Source organism: Engraulis encrasicolus, chromosome 17 (genome assembly GCF_034702125.1).
Source record: "Engraulis encrasicolus isolate BLACKSEA-1 chromosome 17, IST_EnEncr_1.0, whole genome shotgun sequence".
Classification (NCBI taxonomy): Eukaryota; Metazoa; Chordata; class Actinopteri; order Clupeiformes; family Engraulidae; genus Engraulis; species Engraulis encrasicolus.
Genome location: NC_085873.1, coordinates 50,751,918 through 50,776,521, shown reverse-complemented (window position 1 = coordinate 50,776,521; position 24,604 = coordinate 50,751,918). Strand labels below are relative to the sequence as shown.

Below are 24,604 nucleotides of genomic sequence, written 5' to 3'. Positions count from 1 at the left end.
AAGATTGTCATCTATTCTCTGCCAAATTTCACAGCAGGTGCAAGACACTGCGGTTGGTAGACCTCTCCTGGAATAAATAGAATGAAATTACAATTTGTCTTACTCAAACACATACCTATCCATAGTAAACTTTTCAAAGTGGTCTCTCAATTCTTTCCACGGTTGTCTATATTCTAATCTCTTTCTATGCTATACTATAGACATCCCTCTCTCTACTCTTTTATTTTCATCCTTCTCTTTACTTCTTTATTCTCATCTCTTCACCTCCCATTCCCATTCTTTCTAATTATTTTTTTCTCATCTGTCTATGTACCACTTCTCGTTTGTTGTAGTGTGTGTGTGTGTGTGTGTGTGTGTGTGTGTGTGTGTTTCCCTGTTTATGTGTGTTCATGGGAAGCCTATATGTACATTGGCCACTCATAGCCAGTGTACAGTGTGCATGTATGTTAATGAGAGTGTGTGTTATATGTAGAGGTAAGTGTATGTAATAATTAGGTGTTTCATTATGTTTCTCCCAGGCTAAAGGATTGCGGCCTCACACAAAAAACTTGTGCTGCAATAACTGCTGCTGCCTTTTCAACCTCCTTCAGTTTGAAGATGCTAGACCTGACTGGCAATGACTTTCCTTTTGAAGAAGATCAGCATCTCCATCACCTCCTAAAGGATCCTCGGTGTAAACTGAAGCAACTAAAGTGAGTACAAGAGAGTCTTTGTGCACAAGCCCTCAGCAATGCAGGTGCAGGTGTGAGGCAGGAGGAGGTGAATCAATGAATAAAAGTCAAGAGACACAGCACACTGCTTACTTTTCTTTACTTTATTTCTTGGAGCTCCATTACATTAATGTTAATTAATATATACTTTTTCAGAAGAGGTATGAAGCACCTAAGAAATAGAGCGAAAATGAAATGGCTAATTTGAACAAACAATGCATAATATTTAAAAGAGTAGTTTTTTGTCTCCCACCATCAGATGTCACCTCCGTCAGATTTTGTTCTCATCATCTTGTTCCATATTTTACTAAATTGTGTTAGTTAATGAAACATTACCAGTCATGTTGGTAAAGACTGTGATCCAAAATTATTCTCTAGCCTCCACTGAGGTGCATTTGGAGGGTTTTGTTTGTCACAAAATCTGATGGAGGTGACATCTGATGGAGGTCACAAAACAAACATGTGTATTACGTGTTTTTGACAAGTTTTAAGAATGTGTTTACAATATGTATCTGATGGACAAGAGTGTGCGGTATCTTCTTCCACAATATGTATCTACAATTGTGTTGAATTGTTAAAGTAATTCACTTAATACAGTAAACACCTCTTTACACAGTAAACACTTTTTTACTTCTAATTCTGTCCGAGGCTGTTGACAAAACCAAGTAAGAGCCTATTTTATGAAAAATGAAAAACATGGGGAGCTTGGGTAATGCATTTACTGCACAGCCAAGACCTTTGTCTAATAATACAATATACCTCTATACAATATACCATAATGACAATATACCTGTATATTTTGGATTTGTAGTGGCGCATTAAAGGGTTAAAAATGGAGACTGTGAGTCCTTATTTCAGCCTAAAACCCGATATAATAGTGTCACATGTAGGCTGCAAATGATAAAGGAGAAGCCAGTGGTGGACAAAAGACAATAAAACTTGAAAGAATGAAAAAATACTGACAGGTTAGGTTTAGGGATGGTTTTGGGAAGGGCACAATTTGAAAACTCGGAAATATACAATGCGGAGAACATACGTGTAGAACCCTTTTTTAGAAAAAGGGTCCTAATTTCCCCGGTCCCATACAAAGACGGGAACATAGGACCCGGGGAACATAGGTACGCGCTCTTGTAGATGTAGTAATGTGTCTGGGTGAGGAAGAGAAAGAGAGAAATGTACTGAAAAGCTAGTTAGTTTAGGTACCCTTGTTAATCTGATTATTTAATTGTGAATTTCTTGTCCTACACTCTAGATGGGGTTGTGGTATGTCGACTGCTCCTCGTGGTACCTTCAAAAAGGTTTATCAAGTAAGGAGATTCCATCTTTCAGCAGAACCATCCTCCAGTAGCAGCTCCCGCTCTTCAGATGCTGCAGAGCTGCACCTTGCACAGCTGTTCTCTACTCACACTCCCACGTCAGTCTGCATCACACACACACACACACACACACACACACACACACACAGCCATGTAATTACACAGAAACAGAACTGCATGCATGCATGCGCATGCGCGCGCGCACACACACACACACACACACACACACACACACACACACACACACACACACACACACACACACACACACACACACACACACACACACAGAAAGACACACACACACACACACACACAAATGCACACGGAGAAATACATACACACCAATGTCCATTATTATTACATAATTTCACTTAATCACTTTCAGTTTAAGTATGTACAAACCCTAAACCCTATGAAGTTTGGACACTTGGTACACTGTGAAAATCGAAATAGTAGTGGGGATTGAGGAGTAGTGGAAAGACAACATATTAACCGTCAAAACCAAGACAATATATTGCTTTGGGGGACATATGGGCTCATTGAATATTTGATAACTGCAACATGTCTCCAAAAAGTTGCAACAGGACCAGTGAAATGCAATAAACATCAGAAGTTAAAACAATACAAGGTAGATGTAGTACCTGAGTGCTTTTGGGATTTTGAATGAATTGGCATGTACTTAAAGATCAGTCTGATAAAATCTTTGGCTATTAATCCCCAATATTCAGTATGGAATTATTAAATACAGTATATCACGAAAGTGAATACACCCCTCACAGTTTTTTGCAGATTTTTGAGTATATCTTTTCATAGGAAAGCATTACAGAAATGTCACTTTGACACAATGAGTAGTGACCTTTTAACAACATATTTAACCACTTAAAGTTCTTGTTCACTCAGAAAAAAACTAAATACAGCCATTAATGTTTGAACATGTACTCACAAAAGTGAGTACACCCCCAGATGAAAATCCGGTAGAGAAGGGGCTATGTTGGCTCGAATCGTCTCGAAATGAAACGAAATGAAAAGGGAGGTCATCAGTGTGCGTTTCAACCTTTCTTTGCATTGAACTTTTACATTTTGAGTCTGCATCTGGCTTAAATAGATTGGTGTGAGATTTGAATGCAATCCTATGGAGAATATCATGATCTACTTCAGTAGTCACAGTGCATGTTGACATGCATGTTTCTTTTAGGTGTATTTCAGATTGCCAATGTTGACAGCATTCATGCATCCCCAAACCATGTCAGTCCCACTACCATGCTTGGCTATTGAGAGGATACACTTTTTTTTGTAAAACTCACTTGTTTACCACCACACATGCTTGACACCATCTAAAGCAAATTTGTTTATCTTGGTCTCAAGAGAGATGAACAGACCAAGGATATGGATCACTGGAACCATGTCGTGTGATCTGAAGAGACCAAGATAAACAAATTTGCTTTAGATGGTGTCAAGCATGTGTGGTGGTAAACAAATTAGTTTTACAAAAAAAGTGTATCCTATCAAAAGCCAAGCATGGTAGTGGGACTGACATGGTTTGGGGATGCATGGATGCTGTCAACATTGGTAATCTGAAATGGATATCTGTAGTGCTGTGTTGCTATGGGAACAACATTGCGGTAACACCACATGTGGGAAGCATACCTGAGATTTTACATCACAACCGGTGTGTTCCCAAATGAATGAAAATTTTACCATAATTTTGTCCTCAAAAACACAATGTTGTATGATCATTTTGTTGTATGATAATTTTTGACCTGTCAGGCTATGAAAGAACGCCAAGGACACAAACTTCGATAAGCTACATACTCTCTGGTTCTCTGGCTCTCTGGTGATTCAGAAAATGTATAATATGACCATACAATTATTTTCTATATTTGTAACCTTGTTTGTGAGAGCCTCAAATTTGACTTGTGTAACCACCAATAGTCTTCAAAATAGTAGCCAATAGGCAGGTCATTAGCTGGAATTATCAGGCCTTTTTCTTGCCATGTTTGTGCTTGGTATCACTGGAAAGGGGACCTTTCAGGCTTTCATTTAAGCCTATAGCTGAATGTGTCTGACATACCTGTACACAGAAAGAGGAAGATAGTCAGGTTGAGCTTTTAAGTACAGTGCAGCATGTAAAGGTTGCCATTGTTACCTCTTTACATGACCTGGTAATTTAGTAAGTAATGCAAAATGTTGTTTGTACTTTATTTTCTCGCTATGGTTGTATGGATGTGTCATGTACATTTGCCAACCATGATTGTATGACGTGGATATGGACATTTGTGTGGAACTTTTGGGAAGATGAGGGGAATGGGGGTACACACTGTTTTTCGGCGACTAAGCAGAGTTCATGGTCTGGCTCCTGTGAATGTGTGTAATATCCTTGTTTGGTATAAGGATGGACGCGGACACAGGACTTGTAATTTACTGTTGTATAACTTTGACCCTATGTGGGTCTCTATCTTTAAAGAAACAGTCCTTTTCTGATTTTCACATATTAGAAGATGCTGATGTCCTTATTCTTTTTTTGATTCAAGTCATCAAACAACAAGGCAGTGAGGCGCAGGGCGCATAGTTTGTTTAGCTTAGTTGGATAGTCTGTGTCAATTGCGACCCGAAAAGTCCCTTCCCGCAAATGTCGTCAAAGCAGTGCTGTGTGCGATTATACTTCTTATAAAGTTTTTGCTTGAGAATAACCCAGCAATTTAATAGCCATAGCCAAGTTTTGTTTAACTTGGGCCATTTCAATTGGTTGACTCTGTTGTCTAACCACCAGACTCACCAACATCTTCATAAACCAGGCCATCAGGATGGTGAACTACCCCGCCCCTCTTTCACCTTTCCCATCTCCCCCTCCACCCACAACCTGTCAGGAGCCCCTCCACCCCCGATGTCTGCCACATTACTTGCACTAAGCTTATACTTTTATGTACCATTCACCTCTATGTCTCCCTGCAGATCTATTTGCTAAACCTCCTCTGAATCTGAACTCCCTTCCTTAAGCTGGGCTTACACTGTGCGACTTTTGCCCCGATTTTGCACTCGCACGACTTTTTGGGAGTCGGGCCGATTTCTTGCTCTATTGCAGGTCAATTGTGAGGCTCGCATCGTGCAGCGTACATGGGGTAACGGCAAGCGATTTCGCCTCACGATCGTGCAATCGCAGGGTCGCAAGAAAATCAAAACTGTTTGAAATCCAGGTCGTGGCTCGTGCGTAAATCGCACAGTTAAAGCAGTGCTACGACCTGATTTGACACTTCACATGGACAAATTAATAGGGCCGTGCGATTCTCTGTTGAGCGCGACCTCGTCTCCACCTCAGGTGCGCATGTTCCCTCCTCTGCAGACCGGGGAAACATGCCTGTCGTGTCTCACGGTGGAAGCATTTGGCTCGCATCCGACTGTCGGCTCGTATAGTGTGAGGACGTGAGTCGTGAGATGTGAACTTTTAAATGATTAAATTAACTCGTGCAGTGTGAGAAGGAGCTTAATACCCACCAGTGAAAATATCGCACAGTGTATGCCCGGCTTTACTCTTAATTTAGCAACCAAGTAAGTTGCTAAATTAGTTAGCAACGATGTTGTTAAGAAATGCACCTCAGACTGGTTTCCATGTTATGGTTGTTTCAACTCAAGTCTAAATATAAGTGTGTGTGTGTGTGTGTGTGTGTGTGTGTGTGTGTGTGTCTGTCTCAAAGGCTGGATGGCTCCAGTGATGCAATGCAGAGTGGCTGTAAATGCTGTGCTGAAGTTCCAGACACCAGTCACTGGATCCTGGTGGAGCCTGAGGTCTCTACAGAGAAGAACATCTCAATTTATAGCCTGAGCTCTGCTGCAGGGAGCTATGAGTGCTCAGAGTCCAGTCTGCGTTGGTCATGTGTTGGTCCAGTCACCCTGCAGTATCGCTTCATGGACTGGCAAATCTTTGCTGAAGAGCTGGCACAAATGCAATGCAGTCCAGCTGGTCCTCTAATGGACATCAAGCTCATATCAGGAGAACTGGAGGAGCTGGAGGATATCCACCTGCCTCATTTCCTGTGTTTGGGAGGTAGCCAGTCTGCTCTGATGGATGCTGTGAAGGTTTTGCATCAGCAGAACGGTGGAGTGTGTCTGGAGACGCGTGAGCTGAGTCGCTCCCATGCCAGACTGTTGAAACCTTCCTTGTCCATTCTTGGCGTTGTCAAGTATATGACGTCTTTTCTGTTTCCTGAAAAAGAGAACAAGATGGAGATCCACACATGTGTTGACGTCTACAGAAGCAGCATACTACCCCTCACTTTCCACGTCTACCTTATGCCAAAAAATGCCCATTTGAAAAAGCTAGTGGAGGAGCAGGAGAAATTGAAGGAGTTTGGTGGAATCCGACTTGGCATGCCCTCACCCGTAGAGTGTCTTCAGTTGAACCAGCTCTATGCTTTACAGACAGACTGTGACTCCACCATCCTTCCTCCTAAGCTGAAACTTGAAATGGCAAGAAATCTCGACGTTACCCCCAATTTTTCTGAGGTACGCCCAAAAAAGGCTGGTGACTTCAGGGTCATGCTCCTCAGTTCTGCAGACAGTCGAGAGGTTAAAAAGGAGGTCTGGCAAGCAGAGATCCTTGGAATCGAATGCTGCCCCCCTCATCAGGGCACTGTACAAACCTCCAGCGGAGGTCCCGTCTCCAGCCTCCCCTGTGGAGTTGATGCTACTGACACTCACACAGCTGTGGACCAATTCATGGGCTGTCAAGACGTTCAGACATCTGAGTGTTCAACAAGTGTCCTGCAGGTCAGTATGAGCCCAACAGATAGAACTAATGTTTGATGTTTATTATCATTAGTATGCTTGCCCCATAGATTTACATGGACATACTTAAAGGATAGTTCCGGCATAAAATGAAAGTTTCACCATCGATTTGCCATGCCACATAATGTGTCTAATGATGAGACGTTCTGGGAAATGCCGCGGCATTACGAGGTTAGCTTATTTTAAGCTTTTTAGCGAAAAAAGCAGCCAATGTTAACCGCTGGGGCCAATGTAAAATATTCATAAGTAATCGGTTGAGTTTCAGCAATAAGCACGCTCGAAAATATTCCATACTTCAGAGCTGTCATAACAAAGCTCTTGTCAGTCAAGCCGAGGCACAAACAAGAGTATAGCTCTTTACAATCTTTCTCTACCGAGTGTTTTTTTGAGGTGTAGCGCTTGGTTCAGTCACCAGTAGGCCTACACACTCAACAGGTGCAGAATCAGATGACTGAACTCACAGGATGCTTCTGGCGAACAGCCGAGGAATCTGTGGATCACACTGCAAGAAAGAATAGTCCAGTTGTGTGTGTAAATCCAGTGAATCCGAAGGCAGACAAACGGTTTACACGTTTTTTTGTTTACGACAACAGACGTCAGTAAACATTCAAACGGGAATGTCCAATCCCTAAATAGGGTCGCCATCCCCATAGCACTAATGTTCCGTTCCCATTACTTTTATCCACTAGGCCTTTAATAACAGTGAACATTGCTTTCCAACCAGCAATATGCAAGCAAGTGGACGGTGGACGGTGTTATGAAAGCCTACAAAATGCCCTCTGATATTAGCATTGGCTATGATTTGCAATCACTTGTTGTTTCAGCACAGTGTATAGGCTACTAGCCTACAATGTAAATGCTCTTGGATGTTGGCATTGGATATGATGTTACCTCTTTTACAATCACTTGCCGTTATGCACCATTTCATGACAACGACTGTCATGAATATTTTTCATTATTCTGTTTTCTAACTGGTCAGATCCGACCTTTCATCTGCTCACGCCACCACGCGCAACACAGGGTGCTGTCCAACAAGCTATTGGGGAGAAATGTAATGGTGTTATAAAATTACGAAGGAGACAGATAATGCTTTGCTGATGAATTCTGCTAAATTTGATGTGAAGTGAAAGACAATCTTGTAAAGAGGACCTTTTTAAGAATATATCCGTACATTTGTTTGACCCTCAGACTGACACTGTCCTGGACTGGCTCTTCAGTGCTCTGGATCATTTGGAGTCTGACCAGCTGAAGAGGTTCAAGGCCTATTTATCGGAGAAGGGGACCTTGGAAAGTTGTGTGCCTATTCCCAAAGGACAGCTGGAGCAGTATAATGAGACAGACCTGGCCTCTTAGATGAAACAGAGATATGGGGAAGAAGAGGCTGTCAGAATGACTCTCACTATCTTGAGGAAAATGAACCTCAATGGCCTTGCAGACAGACTAGAGGTAATATAATATGCACAGTTATACTCACAGACAGACACACACACACACAGACACACAGACACAGACACACACACACACACACACACACACACACACACACACACACACACACACACACACAGCTTTGTATTAGTAATATGATAACACCATTGTTGTATATCTTGTATAATTGTTTTTGTATTAAAACTAAGCCCAAAGATTTAGTTGGAAATGCTTCAACAATAATGAGATCTGTCCAGCATTGAACCTGTTTTGAACATTTTGCTCTTAATTACAAGAGTCCATCACCTCAGCAGGCCAGTGAGAAGAGATTCAGGAGCTGCAGCCTTCCTCTTGGTGGCAGATAGTGTTGCCAGATGTGTCTGATCAAATCCCGCCCAAAAGGTTCTCAAATTCCTCCGAATTTCAACAAATTACATTGATTTCTATGGGCATAAAATGGATGACAAAAAAAAAACCAAATGGCCAATTTTTCCCCCGCAAACGGCCATCCGAATAGCCCAATTGGGCGGGTAATCGCCCAAGCTGGCAACACTGGTGGCAGACTGGCTGGCTTCAGACTCCCTATTGGGGACACAGCAGATGGCTGCAGGACTCCTCTTGGTGTGCCCTGGTCAAAGAATAGGTGACAGCAGAGGCAGCAGCTCTGCGAACAAAAACCTTGCACGGATGAGGCATAAATGCAATTTCGTTGTGTGCAGTGTTCACTTCTGTGCTGTGTCACAATGACAATGGGAGTTGGAGTTTCCCAATGGGCTTTCACTTTCACTTTCACATGTGAAAGTGCAATTGCCATTTTCTGTCATTGTGACACCACATCACAGTCAGTGGTGTAGTGGGGATTTTTAAAGTAGGGGTACGCGATTTCTAACGTCATCAAATAATTAGGCAACTTATCATGTCAAACCCCCCAACTGTCCTTAATCTACCGTCATTGCTTCTGTTTGGTCAATCACCTGCAATACTGCTATGTGCTCATTCCTTTTTGTATTCAAACATGGGCAGAGGAGAAGTGAGTGGACTATGTACCCCCACGTACCGCGCCCACTACACCCCTGATCACAGTCTTTATGCATCACTTGAGGAAAGGTGATGCTGCACACCACAGGCGTTATCAGAGAGAGTAGAGAGAGAGAGGTTCCATTGGCCCATTGTTTCCGGGTTCTACAATTGCAAGGGGGATGGGGGGGAAATCCCCCTTTAGGCAGACCCAGAGCCATCTAATAACAGAGTTACGCCACTCCCATAGACCTCTATGGACCAATCTTTCCACAGCAATGGCGGCTCTCATGGAGCCTCACGGAGCGTTATCATGGAAATCCCCATTGACTTTAGTTCTATTAGAAGTTACTTAGTTCTAGGAGGTGGCCGTAGAACACAGAAAATGTGGTAAAGGTAATGTAATTTGTTTGTACTTAATCTTTGTTTGGTATGTGATGGTTCTGTGTTAGTTTCCAACGAACAGAAGTTTACTGTTAAGAAGCATTTTAATCTACGCGAATCACATCACCAACCGACTTCCTGGTCCCCGGTTTGCGCAACTCTGTAATTAAATGGCTCTGGGCAGACCTAAGGACTGTTCTATTCAATGTCAGGAGTATTATGACACGCCCCTTTCGGCAGACCGGAACCTGGTCATGTTAGGTGCCCATAGCAACCTATTACATTGGCATATCTCTATATACTTAAAGAATCTCTGGCGTTATGCCTCACCTGAGGAAAGGTGCCTCAGCATGACGGTGGCAGCTGAATGGTTACCATGGAGAGTGGTGCAAGGGATAGCATCTTGCTCAGGGTGTACCTATGATCGAGGAGGATTGGGGAGAGTGCTGATATTTCACTCACCCACACCCACCCACCTTTAGATGTCGGGAATCAAACCGTCAATCGTGAGGCTACAAACTTGACTCCTTAAACGGTTGCCCATGATTGTCCGCTAAGGAACCTTGCAGAGAAAGTACACGTTAATCACGTACATTGCAGATACTACTATTTGTGTGCTTTTGGAAATTTTACAACAGACTGTACAGTTTATTTTTTACATTTGTATTAAGTCAAAATCCATGCATTATTACTTGTAAAATAAAAACCTATGGACGTTTTTTGATGGATTTATTTTTGTACAATTATTGAAAGTTACATACATGAATGTTTTCACATTCATTTTTTAAATGAATAAAATGTGTATGCCATGTGGCTTTTAAAGTTTTAGCATGCCTCTTGGTTACATGCACTGTAGTACACTTACTTAGACCCCTAGTTAGGTACTACCATAATTCTATCAATACTTAAGACCTCTATTTTGGTACTGTCTGTCTACGAAACTGAAAACAAAACTTGTTTTGTAGAGCAGTGGTTCCCAACCTTTTTTGACTGGAGTACCCCCTAAGCCTTTTTGTTGTACCATGAGTACCCCCTAGCCCATGTTCTCTCTATATATTCCTTTATCCCAGTATCTATTCAATTGTCATTATCACATTTTTCCGCGTACCCCCTGAGGTGTGCTCGCGTACCCCTAGTGGTACACGTACCCCTGGTTGGGAAACACTGTTGTAGAGGCACCTACAATACCCCACAATACAATCACACATACACACTATATATTTACCACAATACGTAGTAGTGCTGGGCGAAATGGGAAAAAAAAACGTGTTTCAGTATATGTACAGTACTTTATATACTTTACGATAACGATTTATATCAAAATATACAATTATGTATATGTTTTCAGTTATTGTGTTTATTTTCCCTTTATCGTGTCTTGCTGCAGAACCATGTTTCTTTTGAAATCAGTCTTTTTATTTTACTTGGTACAGTTATATGAACTGTGCGTAGTGTGTCAGGAATGCCTCTGGACTCATTGTTTACATTTTTCAATACTGCCTTATTTTGAGGTTTACTTGAGCTTGTGAGCTTGTGCTGGTTGCCACTCTTATACATCTTACACATCTCTGGAACTTCACTTTGCTGCCTTTAGGTCCTGCTTATCCCAAGCCTGACATAGTGACAACTTTAAATGCATTATACTAAAGGGACACAAAGCAGCATTTTCTTTAATAATAATAATAATAATAATAATAATAATAATAATAACTGTATTTGTATAGCGCTGTATCATACAAGGCATGCAGCTCAAAGTGCTTGAGCCATCTTATAAGAGAGTTAGGTCACTCCCAAAAGACCTCAATGGCCCAATCTTTCCACAGCAATGACAGCTGTCATGGAGCCTCATGGAGCATTTTACATGTAAATTGCCATTGACCATAGTTCCAATAGAAGTAGTTGCTTAGTTCCAGGAGGTGGCCGTAGAACACAGAAAATGTGGTAAAGGTAAATGTAATTTGTTTGTACTTAATCTTTGTTTGGTATGTAATGGTTCTGTGTTAGTCTCCAGCGAACAGAAAGTTGCTGTTTAGAAATATTTTAATCTACGTGAATCACATCACCAACCGACTTCAGGGTACCCCGTTATCACAACTCTCTTTTTAGACGGCTCTGTTCTCATAGCTTGCAGTTGGGGTGATCTGGCAGCTGGATGGATGTGTTTGGATTACAGAGAGGTCAAAACAAAATAACTAGAGTAGAGTATCATTTATTGATCCCAGGGGGAAATTAAGGTGTCAAGTAGCATGCATACATAAATCCAGAAAGCATTACACACAAGACATTACACACATACAGTCAATCCGGAAAGTATTCACAGCGCTTCACTTTTTTCACATTTTATTATCTTACAGCCTCATTCCAAATGCTACAAATGAATCTCTGTTGTCAAAATCCTTCACAAATTATTCCATTATGACCATGTGAAAAACAAGTTGTCTTGACAGTTTTGAAAATTTATAAAAATAAAAAACAAAGAAATCATTTTTACAAAAGTATTCACAGCCTTTGCTTAATACTTTGTAGAACCACCTTTGGCAGCAACTACATTCATTTTTTCATTTTGAGATGAAAAGGGAGGTCATCGGTGTGTGTTTCAACCTTTCAGTACATTGAAATTGTACATTTTGAGTCTGCACCTGGCTCTTTCCATTATTGTGAATGAATAGCAACATAAGTATTATTACACCTCAGGTGTCAGTGTGGTTGTCACATTGTGTTGCTTATAAAGACCGTCATCCGTCATACCATTTGTGTTGTTCTAATCTCCTGCGTGTGCTCTAATCAAACAGGACAACCTCTGACATGGAAAACTTCCAAAAACACATATTTAAATGGACACTGTGTGAGATTTTTAGTTGTTTATTTTCAGAATTTATGCTGCCCATTCACTAATGTTACATTTTTTATGAATACTTACCACCACCACCACCAGCTCTTTTGACAGCCCCCCCCCCCCCCCCCCCCCCCCCCCCCCCCACCCCCCCCCCCCCCCCCCCCCCCCCCCCCCCCCCCCCCCCCCCCCCCCCTCATAACTCATGAACAGAATACGGTAGGACCACCAAACTTTGGGGAGATGATCTACATGTGGACATCCATGAATGACATCATTTTTGTGTCATTATCTGGTATTATGACGTCATTATGACATCATCTGATTAGAATGCCCAAAATCTCGCCAAAATGTATTTTCCATTAAATTTAGGTAATGCGCTTAAATTTTAATGAGTATATGCTTCAGACCACTTAAATGCTCTTAAAGTTGTCTGATGCTAATGGAAATAACAAAAAAATATGAAAAAGGAACATTAAGTCTGGATAGGGTTAAGTATGCTGCAGACTCCTTATGTCTGCAAGACCTACACTCTACTGTCTGCCAATGATTATGACCAGCACAATGGACATTGTCCTGCACGCATGGGATGGGAACATCATCTTCTGAAGTATTTTAATCATGCTATGCCCCCCCAAAAAAAGGCATTTTTAATTACAAAGAAGATGAGTGCCTTGGTATTTCTAAAACTTTTTTGAAATCATATACATCAATTATTGTTGCTAAACTTGTTTTTATATCTTCAACACCTTTCTTTAGGCCTATAATCATACACATTGTTCGTTTTATGTAATTCTAGACATATTTATACTAAGACGTCAGAGCACTGAAGCATATAGTATCCAGTGACGGACAAGAAAAAACATTCCTGTATTCCTGATCTGCAGATAAGATAAGAGGGCCACTGTGAAAAAGAGACTGGAAAGTTGGACCAGCCTTCCCCAGAAACAGACGCTGAGGCCAGAAGGTCCCATAGACGTTTGGGGTCCCCAAACTCTTTTCTCTGGGGGCCACATTATCGTTGATGACTGTGATCAGGGGCCGGGATCAATCATGTGGGCTTTATATAGGCCACTGCCTAGCAGGGGCGTAGCACCAAATTTGGGGTCCTAGGAACAACCTCTTTCATGGGCCCCCTTGAAACACACACACAACCCCCCACGCGCGCCTACCTCCTGATATCGTCATCCTTCATGCCTTCCTCAGGATACCCCTCTATGCTTTCCTCTCCTTCACTTGAATCATCCTCATCTTCAATATGACAGACATAATAAAATTATAAACTAGTCCTAATCTTTCACATTATCTTATGAGAAGTAGGCCATCATATGATGACTTTTAATCACTCCATCACTATGATGTGAGGGGGAGGAGAGGGACTGGTAAATCTCTCTTCACAATGCTTTTAGCCTAATATTTCGTGCACTACGGACACAGACATTGATATGTTGAACTGAACTTTCTTCAATGTGCATCGCTGAACAGAAACACATGCGCTCGCGCACACATTCGTTCACTTGCACTGGCCTGCACGCACGTCACGTTTGCCCGGTTAGTTGGGGTTTGGGAGAGCAAGGAACAGAGAATCAGCAGCGATTTACTGGCAGAAGCTGACTTTGAAATGTCGCTTAAAACCTGCTGTAAAGCAGAGTAAATAGAACAAAAGTATCGCTGTTTGGATTTGATGTCGTTATTCTCAACCTTATAAAGTCAGGGCACCCCGAAGCTCGTCATTTCTTTGAAATCATTATAATTAGGCTACTCTGTGTTATGTTGGTGCAGAGAGACAACACGGCCACACAAGATATAAAGTTTATGTCCTTTATCTTAACTGATTACGGAGCATCCATTTCAAGCACACGCAGGTGCGTAACTGATACAACCTATGTAGATTTCCTATCTGACCCCTATACGTCATTACGTCACTATAAAGTGTATGCATTTAAACCAATCACACAACATCCCCCTTTGTAGGAAATATCTACAGATATTGTTTAAACCAAGGTAAGTATCCCTTTTAACTTAAAATTCAGGACTCTCTTATTTTAAAGTGTCACATTACTTAAACAGTTTTAACCTCAGAATACTGTATTCAAATATCACATTACCTGTTTTAACTCAAACCATTTTAAACTATGCATTCAAACATTTTACCATGTACTGCATTTAAACTTCATTCAAGAGGAACATAAAACACAACAATAAAGCTCGGCATTTTGCTTTATAAATCCAGTCTCTTTGGTTTCACTATTTCTCTGCCACTCCTGGTTGTGGTGACAGTCTCTGAGTTCAGAGGTGGCTGTGGCGGTACAGGCGGGGCCTGTTGGGGAGGTGAGTGCGCTTGAGCAGGACCCTCAGGTGCACCCTGCTGGTTGGCTGTGACCTCTAGAGGCAAGAGGTGCTTTCTGTTCCTGCGCATTACTCCCTGTGGTCCTTCCACCAGATATGATCTGGGGGCTGCATGGGGTGACAGAACAGTCCCTTCTGCTTTCACATCCGCCATCCACACCTCAGTGCCTGGTGTGAGTGGGCTCAGGTCACGTGCGCGGTGTCTTTTGTTGTACACTGCTACATCCTTCTGTCTCCTCTCCCTTTCTGTAGCAGCCAACTTCTCTCGATCAGGAAGCTCTGGAAGCAGCGTAGAAGGAAGCTGGGGGACAGTGGTCCTGAGCCTGCGTCCCATCAGCAGTTGTGCTGGGCTGTAGCCGTTGGCCAGTGGTGTTGCTCTGTAAGCGAGTAGTGACAGGTAAGGGTCTTTTGCTTTTTTGAGCAGGTTTTTCACCGTCTGGACGTGGCGCTCGGCTTCACCATTATTTTGGGGAAATTTAGGGCTACTAGTGATGTGTTTGAAACTGTAGTCCACTGCAAACTGAGCAAAGTGGCCTGACGAAAATTGGGGCCCGTTGTCAGAGACAAGGACCTCAGGGATGCCATGCCTCGAAAACATTGATTTGAGGTGCACAACTACATCCTCGGATCGTGTGGGTGTCAGTCTAGCAATCTCAACATAGCGTGAGTAATAGTCAACGACTAACAGGTAATTGGTAGAGTCCAGTGTAAACATGTCAGCGCCTAGCTTTTGCCAGGGTCGGTCTGGCAGCTCAGACCTCATGAGTGGCTGTGCAGGATTGTTTCGCCTTTTGATGCAGGGTCGGCAGTGTAGAACGAGTTCATTCAGCTGCGCACTCAATCCTGGCCACCAAACAGTCTCTCGGGCTCGCTCTCTGCACTTAACAATGCCCTGATGGCCCTCGTGCACTTTCTCCAGGACAGTGTCTCGCATTGCAGAGGGGATCACCAGTCTGGTGCCTCGGAGTAGGAGACCGTTCTCCACAGTGAGCATTGCTCTGTCTTTCCAGTACTGTTTGAGGACTGCATTCAGTGCGCTACTCTCTGGCCATCCACTTTGGCACATGGCCATTACTTGTGAACAGGTGCTATCTGCTTTCAGCTGCTCTCTAAGTTCAGCAAGGTAAGTGTCACTGGCAGGTAAGTTACACATGATGCTATTCACATAAATGTTTGTGTCCTCCATTAGGCTACTGGCTGTGCGGCTGGCTCTGGTGCTGTTGTGTACTGGTGCACGTGAAAGTGTGTCGGCTGTAAGGAGTGTCTTACCAGGTACATGGTGGATCGTGTAGGAGTATGTCATGAGTCTCATACGGAACCTCTGGATCCGCGGCGGCAGTTCAGACAGCGCTTGGTTCCCCAGCAGACTGACCAGGGGTTTGTGGTCTGTCTCGAGCTGGAAATGCTGCCCGATGAGAAAGGCTCTGAATCTCTCACATCCCCACGTCAAGCCTAACGCTTCTTTTTCCACTTGTGCATAACGTTGTTCAGTCTCTGTTAGTGATCTAGAGGCGTATGCAACTGGCCTCCATTCATCCTCTTCCTTTTGCAGAAGGACCGCTCCCAGCCCATATGAAGACGCATCAGCCGACAGCTTGAGCTCTTTGTTTGGGTCATAAAGTGCGAGAACAGGCGGTGAGGTCAGCTGCTGCTTCAGGAAGTCGAAAGCAGTTTGCTGAGCGTGTCCCCACACCCACTCGTTCTTCTTGGAGAGCAGATCTCTCAACGGCTTGTCTCGTTCTGCTAGGTGAGGAATGAATTTCCCAAGTTGCGTGACCATTCCCAGGAAGCTTCGCAGTTCACTGACATTGGACGGCTCTCTCATGTCCTGCACAGCACTGATTTTCTCTGGGTCGGCTCTCAGTCCGTTGGCTGATATCACGTGGCCTAGGAAGTTCACCTCTGATCTGTTCAGCTCACACTTGTCCAGGTTCAGTGTGAGCCCTGCTTTGCGGAGTCGTCCCAGCACGTTGTGGAGTCTTTCGTCGTGCTCCGCCTGTGACATACCCCAGATGAGCACATCATCGATGTGGCACACCGTGCCTGGGAGGCCCTCCAGCACGAGCGACATCCGCTGCTGGAAATGTTCCGGTGCTGATGTGATGCCAAATGGGAGTCTGTTGTAGTAAAAACGCCCAAATGGTGTAATGAATGTGGTGAGCTTGGCGGATTCTTCTGACAGCGGCACCTGCCAGAAGCCCATGTTGGCGTCTAGCTTGCTGAAGATGCGCGCTCCAGCTAACATGCCTAGCGTGTGTTCGACTGAGGGCAGAATGAATTTCTCCCTACACACTGCTTCGTTCAGCTTTGTGAAGTCTGCACAAATTCTCACTTTTTCATTCTTTCTCACTTTTTAGGCACAGGCACCATAGCAGCACACCAGTCCGTTGGTTCTTCCACCCTGGAAATCACACCCATTTGCTCCATGCGTGCGAGCTCATCTTTGACTTTGCCTAACAGCGGGATTGGCACACGCCTGGGTGTTGACAGTGAGTATGGTGTAGCATCCGGCTTCAATTTGATGGTGTGTGGCTGTTGCACCCTACCAAGTCCACTGCACAATGAGGGGTAAGTCTCTTTTAGTGTCTGTGTGTCAATGGTATCGAGTCTAGCCACAAGACCTAACTTTGTAATGGCAGGTCGGCCTAGCAGAGGAGTGTGCAGGCCGCGTACCACATACAAGTCCTCCTGGCATGTGTGCTCACCCTTTTTCAGTGTCTCTTTGGTCACTCCAGCGACAGAGAGGCAGCCGCCCCCCGGGCCGAAGAGTGGTTTGTCTGTTTGGGCCAGTGCGCGTTCGCCGTCGGGGCCCATGATCGCTGTGTAGGTCTGATGCGGGATGACTGACACGTCTGCCCCTGTATCAATCTTGAACCTAACTTTTTGGTTGCGGATCTCTAAATCCACTGACCATGGGTTTGTCCCGGCCTCGACTGAGCCCAGAAAGAGGCCATTAGGCTCTTCATCTGCAAAGCCTACCGCATTCACAGACGTTGCTTTCCTACAGACTTTTTGGAAGTGGCCCTTCTTGGAGCATGTGTGACACACTACATTTTTGGCTGGACACTGTCCCTTGGGGTGTGCTGGGTTTCCACACTTGTGACAGGTAGGTTTATCTGAATGCATTTTTGGCCCAGATCCACTTTTCTTTTGCTGCATGTTCGGCTTAAACTTTCCTTGCATGTATTTATTTTTAAACATCACTGCATCCACTTCAATGGTGCTTTTTGCAGGCTGAGCATCTGCTCTTAAATCACACTGCTGCTTTTTGATTGCTTCAGATTGTCTTGCCATTGTAACAGCTTTAGTCAGTGTTAATTCTTTGTCCAATTGCATCTTTTCAGATAGGGCCATGTCTCTCAGTCCAACGACCAGTCTATCACGAATTAATTCATCGTTCAGTAGACCATAGTCACAGTTTTGGGCGAGGGCATACAGTGCGGTGATAAATGAATCAACACTTTCCGTTCCTGACTGCACTCTCCTGTTAAATTTCGCCCTCTCATAAATGACATTTTTCTTGGGGACAAAGTATTTGTCGAAGGCTTTCTTTACAGGGTCATACTGTTGTCTTTGCTCTTCGGTCAACACTAATCCGCGGAGAATGTCATCGGCTTCGTCGCCCATACAGTAGATGAGAGTGTTTACCTGATTAGCATCAGACGAGAGATTGAGATTGCTAGCCAGTCGGAAACGTTCAAACCTCCGTATCCACTTCTCCCACTCCAGTGGTTTTGAGAACGTGAATGCTTCAGGTGGTTGGATGTTGAAGGCTGCCGGTGTAACGTTGGGTTGCCGTGGTGGTACGACTGGTCGCGTTGCTCCCTCGCCGCTTTGTGCCGGCCGCACATTGCCTTCTGCAGGGGCTGCGACTGTCCGTGAACTGCTTTGTTCGCCAGTGCTCATTTTGGCGCCCGAACTTTAGCTAACTTTCCGAACACAATTTCTTACTACTCACTCACTTTTCCCGAAAATAAAAACACTCAGCACTTCACTCTTCCTGGCGTGGTATACGACGCATTTCTGACACCATGTTATGTTGGTGCAGAGAGACAACACGGCCACACAAGATATAAAGTTTATGTCCTTTATCTTAACTGATTACGGAGCATCCATTTCAAGCACACGCAGGTGCGTAACTGATACAACCTATGTAGATTTCCTATCTGACCCCTATACGTCATTACGTCACTATAAAGTGTATGCATTTAAACCAATCACACAACACTCTGCATATAGTTTCAGATTTAAAATGGCCAGTAGGCTAACTATTTCTGTAATTTTCACGAGCTCTCAAAGCAGAGAGGCTACCTGCTCAGTACGGAGGTAGGTAGCCTCCTCTGCCTGTCTTTTCTCGTGCTAGGCAGCAGCAGGCTCGTCCCTTGGGCTTTGCGCAGATTCGAATGGCATCAGCAGCATTCAAAGCGCAGACGGGTGCGCCCCGTCAAAATCTCGTCATTCATTTACCACACATCAGCTATAACGGGCGGGGCGTTGTCAGATGACTAGGGAAATAAAAGCAAAATGACAGTTCATGACTGACAGCTGTTCGCGCCGCCACCTTGACATTGGCAACTGATGAACATGACGTCGATAATATTCATATCGTTACGAGGACGGAATCAATCTGTAAATTTGATGACCAGGGCGGCCAGCATTGCACCCGGTTGAGAAACTGCTTTTCCTGAAGACTAGGATATTAGCTAAAACAGGCTCACCTTCTCTCAAGTTCACACCATTTGCACCTGCTGCGACATTCGTGTTGTTCACATTCGTGACGTTTTCAGAGATTGAGGGGGATTCATTTCACAAAAAAGCTTTGCTGTCATTTGGATATTTGAACCAACATGTTGGTCTTTTGGGACACTTGTTGTTATGAATATCAAAGACAAATATGCGTTCTATACATTGACAGTAAATAGAATGGACGCCAAATCAACGCTATTTGCCATTCAACGCTTTGAAGCCAGATTTGGGAACATTCCAACTTACATTCCACCTTAGCAACGCCAAACGCAGGTGCTGATTGGACAACAACAAGACTTCTAACGGTCAATCAAACCATGTTCTGATGCTCATTGGTCAATTTAACTTTTAATATCTCTCTAAAATAAAACATCACCACAAAAAATCACCACCCTGGTAAGTTGGAGAGCAAGGGGACCTACTAGTTGAGCGAAAAATGATCCCCCTGGAGTGGCATTTAAGGGAGATACAGGGTTTTATGTCTCTCATAGGAATGAATGGGATTTGGCCATTTTTTGGTCTTTTTGGGTCCAACCTTGGCTCCAACTTGGCTTCAACAATGAAATAGAATTTTGGCCTCCATTCTATTTACTCTCAATGGTTCTATATCACAATTATAGCCAACAAAATGAGATTACCGTATTTTTGTATTTGACTTCGGCTATCACAGTGGCCACACGGAATGGGAATGGGATAACCAGTTAGCCTACTGTGTAGGCCTAGGCTGTAATTTTGACATTTGGGCTCACCTTTCTTGCAAGAAATCAACAGCAGTTGCTTTCCTTCATCTTGTTTCCCCTATCTCTCTTGCCTTTCTATTCTTTTTGTGAAAGCCTGGTGTTTTAGACATCTTTCATTGTTAACCGGCTCCTGCGTTTAATGCATGAAGCGAGTGAGTGTTGATTCCGCATATTGTACAATCAAAAGTCCGCGAGAGGGCGAGCTAAACCAATGCGTACTAATAATGGGGGTGTCTGATATAGATTATAGCCTATTTTCAGGCTATGATGTCCAATTTAATAGATGTATTTCTAGAGAACATTGGAATTATATAGATTACCAACATGTATTGACATTATTTAAAAAAAATAAAAAATATGTTTTAAAAAAAAAACGAAAGAAGAACATTTTCCTTAGGGGGCCCCCTGGTGGGCCCCCCAGGTGGGCTGGGCCCTAAGAATGAGTCAGGGGTTTCCCCCCCTGTTCCACGCCACTGCTGCCTAGTATATTTTCTAGCACAAAATAGTTCATCATTACAAGTGATTTGCAAACCAAGTGAGTATTCACGTTTTTCAATTTGAAATGCCACAGGTATTCCTTTTAATTTCTAATAACCATGTAAAAATACCAAGAAAAGGTTATAAAAATATGGTGATTGACTGTTTATGAGTGATACAATAGAAATGGTATGCCTGTTTGTATTACAATGAGATGAGAAACTATCAAGACAAGATAGGATTGCTTCTTTGGGGCAGTTCAAATGGTGAGGTGCAGAGAAGTGGAGGGTCGGTCAAAGGGACGTGGCGGGCCGCATCCGGCCCCCGGGCTTTAGTTTGGGGACCCCTGCCATAGACGTTTGGCTGTAGCCTACTTGCTCTGGTACAGCTGAGTCCTATGCAAGCGAAGATCCAAGATTCTCTCTCCTTGTAAAATAAATTAAACGCAAAACAAAATGACTTTTTATTTCTAACTAATTCACACATAGGCCTACAGTATTCTCACTCATGCACACATTTTCAATGCAAATATTGATCAACAAAGTCAGCAGTTTGCATCCTCCGTTGTGGGAATCTTGGGGCCGTGTCCACATGCTCACCCACTAGGCTGACCTGTTGGGCTGAGGACCTTCAAGAAGGACATGACACCAAAAAACTGAAACATAGGCCTATATTTTTGTTTAATATATTTTTATGATTATTATTAATGGCATCACATTGCACCTAGACTTTTATGTATAGTGATCTTGATATTGTGTAAATGACTAAAAATAGCCTATATGTTGCATATCGTGTATTCCAATGTAGGCCTAGCCAAGGCTATATTTTATACTAAAAGGTTACAGTGTCATCACTAGCCTGTCCTCCTGTTACCCATATGCCTGGTGATCATCTAGTGTGTGTGTGTGTGTGTGTGTGTGTGTGTGTGTGTGTGTGTATTACACTCTATTTATTTCATTTAATGTTTTTTTCCCCATTGTGTTTGTTAATTAATCTGAAATTTACATACCTCTTTGTTTTACTGTGCAGTTACACATTTGGCAATGTTTTTATTCAGCTCTGGGGCAAAAAATAATAAAAGACCACTTCAAAATATTTTTTTCCCCCCTGATTTTACTTTTCAGCTATGTGTTTGAGTTCAATTAATATCTTGTTGTAGTAGCCTAGTAGAAGTAGTGGTAGTAGTAGTAGTAGTAGTGGCATGCCTAGTTGTAGTAGTAGGGGAGACTGGGGTAAGGTGAGCCACGGGGTAAGGTGAGCCACCCCCTTTTTCTCGAAAAAGGTGAATACATTTTAACATGTCACCACATTCTAAGGTGGTGGAAATCCTTTTCTAACACCTGTGAAAAAGTGAAGCATGTACCAAATTTGGCAAGAGAGATATTTGTGAAAATGTGGTTTTTTTTTGCTCTTTAAGTGAATTCCATGTATATTCAAAACATGGATGATTTAGAGAAAACAAAAATAGAACATTTTCTGGTCTCATCATGTCTGAAATGTTACGTAATAAGCTACTATATGAGTGATATTTTAAGTCTTTTTGCACTTTTATGATAATTTTATGAGCATTTATTTACATAATTTTGGCATGGGGTAAGGTGAGCCTTTTGAGATGGGGTAAGATGAGCCGCTTATCCTAATGGGATGCATAATGGTTGAACACCATGTTATGATATTTCAGCATAATCAGATAATTTCTTTCATATCATACCCAGGTGAGTTGAGATTAATGACTTTATGCATGTTTCAGCCAATTCAAACAATAATATAAACTTTTTTCTACATTGCACTCTGCCTTGTTCGCCATTGTATTCAAACAAAGCTGTAAGGGCCCACAATATGTATTTTTTGGCATAGTTCTGCTACTTTCGTTGTTTTATTTCATAGATTCATTAGTTACATTTGTTATAATAAATAAAAGTTGTTTAGCTGAGATTTTTGCCTGGGCTCACTTTACCCCAAGCAGTGGCTCACCTTACCCCATACAAGGGGTAAGATGAGCCACCTGAAAAAAATATTTTTAAAAGGCTATATCATTTTAACCATGACAGTTTATCAATTAGTTTTTGCTCTAATAGTATCAGGACACTTTGAAATTTGGTATGATGTGAACAATTTAACCAAATACGCCTTCATTGCTTAGCTGTGACGAAAAATTTAAAAAGTGGCTCATCTTACCCCAGTCTCCCCTAGGCTGTGATGATGGTGCAACAGGAACACAGACAAGCATTCGGACCGCGGAGTTCTGGTGTGAACTGCTCAAAGTGCAATTCTATTCTACCCCCTTGTGGAGGTAGAGGGATAGGAGTTGTAACAATGAGGCATTTCATAGGAAACGTGCGGCCCATAACTTTCGATTTCCCAACGTCACACAAGGCACTGTTCCGTGTTTTGGAGGCACTGTGAACTACTGGCGGGAAATTTTCGTATAGGAAAATAAGTCAGAAACGTCACACTTTCAGAAGTCTTTGGCGCCTGAGAAGAGAGTAGAGGTAAGCTCACTGCGATAACTTTTCGTTGCGGTTGTCTGCAAGCCTTCAATCTACCTCAACGCGGCGCGCACAGACACAGGCACATTCTGGCATAAGTCTCTCTCACCCATTTAAAAAAAAAATGTTTGACAGTCACCGTGACGGTACATCTTTGTGTATGCTTTTTTATTTTTGCGAGGCACATTGAACTGCCTATCAGTAGGCTATGGAATGTGCCATAGTAGCCTAAATCAGACTATAGTAAACTAAATAGACGGCCCGGCCCATTGACATGCTTGGTAGGCTATGCTTGGCTCTATGGCTTCGGTAAGCATACGCACTGATATAACAACTAAAATACTTAATAGGCCTAGTCTATAGACTACTACAACATCCTATGCAGGTACTGTGTTGTTCCTGCATGCATTTTTCTGCACAGGCCTATACTTAAGTGGAGTGTTTTTTGTTGTGGTGCCGTTGACAGCGCGTCAATCAACAAATGGGTGACTGAGGGTGAACTGGCATCGATGGATCCATTAGATTTCCTGCCAGAGGAAGATCTGCTGCTCTTCTTCCGCCGCAAGAAGACGGAGATGTCCTGCATCGACCAACCGCACACCTTCCTCACGCAGCTGCGCGACTACGACCTGCTCCCGGAGAAGCTCTATCAGGTGCGCACTGGACAACAACAACAACAACAACAACAACAACAATGATACCAATACACATAATAACAGTAATAACAACAACAACAACAATTATACTAATAATAATATTAATAATAATACGAATAGCAAGAAGACCAATGACGATTATAATATTATTGCTTATTTTATTTATTTTTATGGGGTAGCCTACCAGGTGCACAATAAGTTCACTACCCTTATACATTTAGAAAGAAAAAAAACCCTGGTGTAGCCTACTGTGTTTAGACAATGGATGCAGTAATTTGGATAACATGATATTTCAGACAGACTGCCCCCGAGAGTGTCACAGATGCTGACTAATTAGCAGAGGAAGAGGTGACGATGAGGATGATGATGATGATGATGGTGGTGGTGGTGGTGATGTCATTTCAGAGTGTGTCGAAGAAGCGGACTAAGGAACAGAGGAAGAGAGGGGTGTGATGATGATGATGATGATGATGATGATGATGATGATGTGTTCTTCTAGAGGGTGTCTAAGATGCGGAGTAAGGAGCAGAGGAAGAGGGGTGTGGTGATGATGGTGATGATGATGGTGATGATTAAGATGATGGTGATGGTGATGATGATGATGATGATGATGGTGATGATGATGATGATGATGATGTGTTTTCAGAGGGTGACGAAGATGCGGACTAAGGAAC

At 43.0% G+C, this 24,604-nt stretch overlaps 2 protein-coding genes across 2 annotated transcripts in view; both read left to right on the top strand.

The window, feature by feature from the left end:
- The first annotated feature begins 524 nt into the window (after positions 1 to 524).
- LOC134467095 (NACHT, LRR and PYD domains-containing protein 1 homolog) lies at positions 525 to 8,164 on the top strand. The gene is made up of 4 exons (XM_063221015.1): positions 525 to 692; positions 1,963 to 2,124; positions 5,722 to 6,793; positions 8,000 to 8,164. Exons 1-4 carry the CDS (start codon positions 598 to 600, stop codon positions 8,162 to 8,164), a joined length of 1,494 nt encoding a protein of 497 aa, XP_063077085.1. The 5' UTR covers positions 525 to 597.
- A 15,001-nt stretch (positions 8,165 to 23,165) lies between these two features.
- The window catches only part of sp100.1 (SP110 nuclear antigen, tandem duplicate 1), an 18,231-nt gene continuing 16,792 nt past the window's right edge, over positions 23,166 to 24,604 (top strand). The window contains exons 1-3 of the mRNA XM_063221014.1: positions 23,166 to 23,277; positions 23,741 to 23,927; positions 24,577 to 24,604. The exon at positions 24,577 to 24,604 is cut by the window's right edge and continues 23 nt beyond it. Of these exons, the coding sequence (XP_063077084.1) occupies positions 23,784 to 23,927; positions 24,577 to 24,604 (172 nt within the window). The 5' untranslated portion in view covers positions 23,166 to 23,277; positions 23,741 to 23,783. The remainder of the gene's footprint in view (positions 23,278 to 23,740; positions 23,928 to 24,576) is intronic.

Excerpts from the sequence above, each read along its gene's own strand:
- LOC134467095 (XM_063221015.1), top strand. The coding sequence starts at position 598 with ATGCTAGACCTGACTGGCAATGACTTTCCTTTTGAAGAAGATCAGCAT. Across the intron at positions 693-1,962 it reads TGTAAACTGAAGCAACTAAA|ATGGGGTTGTGGTATGTCGA; the intron begins GTGAGTACAAGA and ends CCTACACTCTAG. Across the intron at positions 6,794-7,999 it reads GTTCAACAAGTGTCCTGCAG|ACTGACACTGTCCTGGACTG; the intron begins GTCAGTATGAGC and ends TTTGACCCTCAG.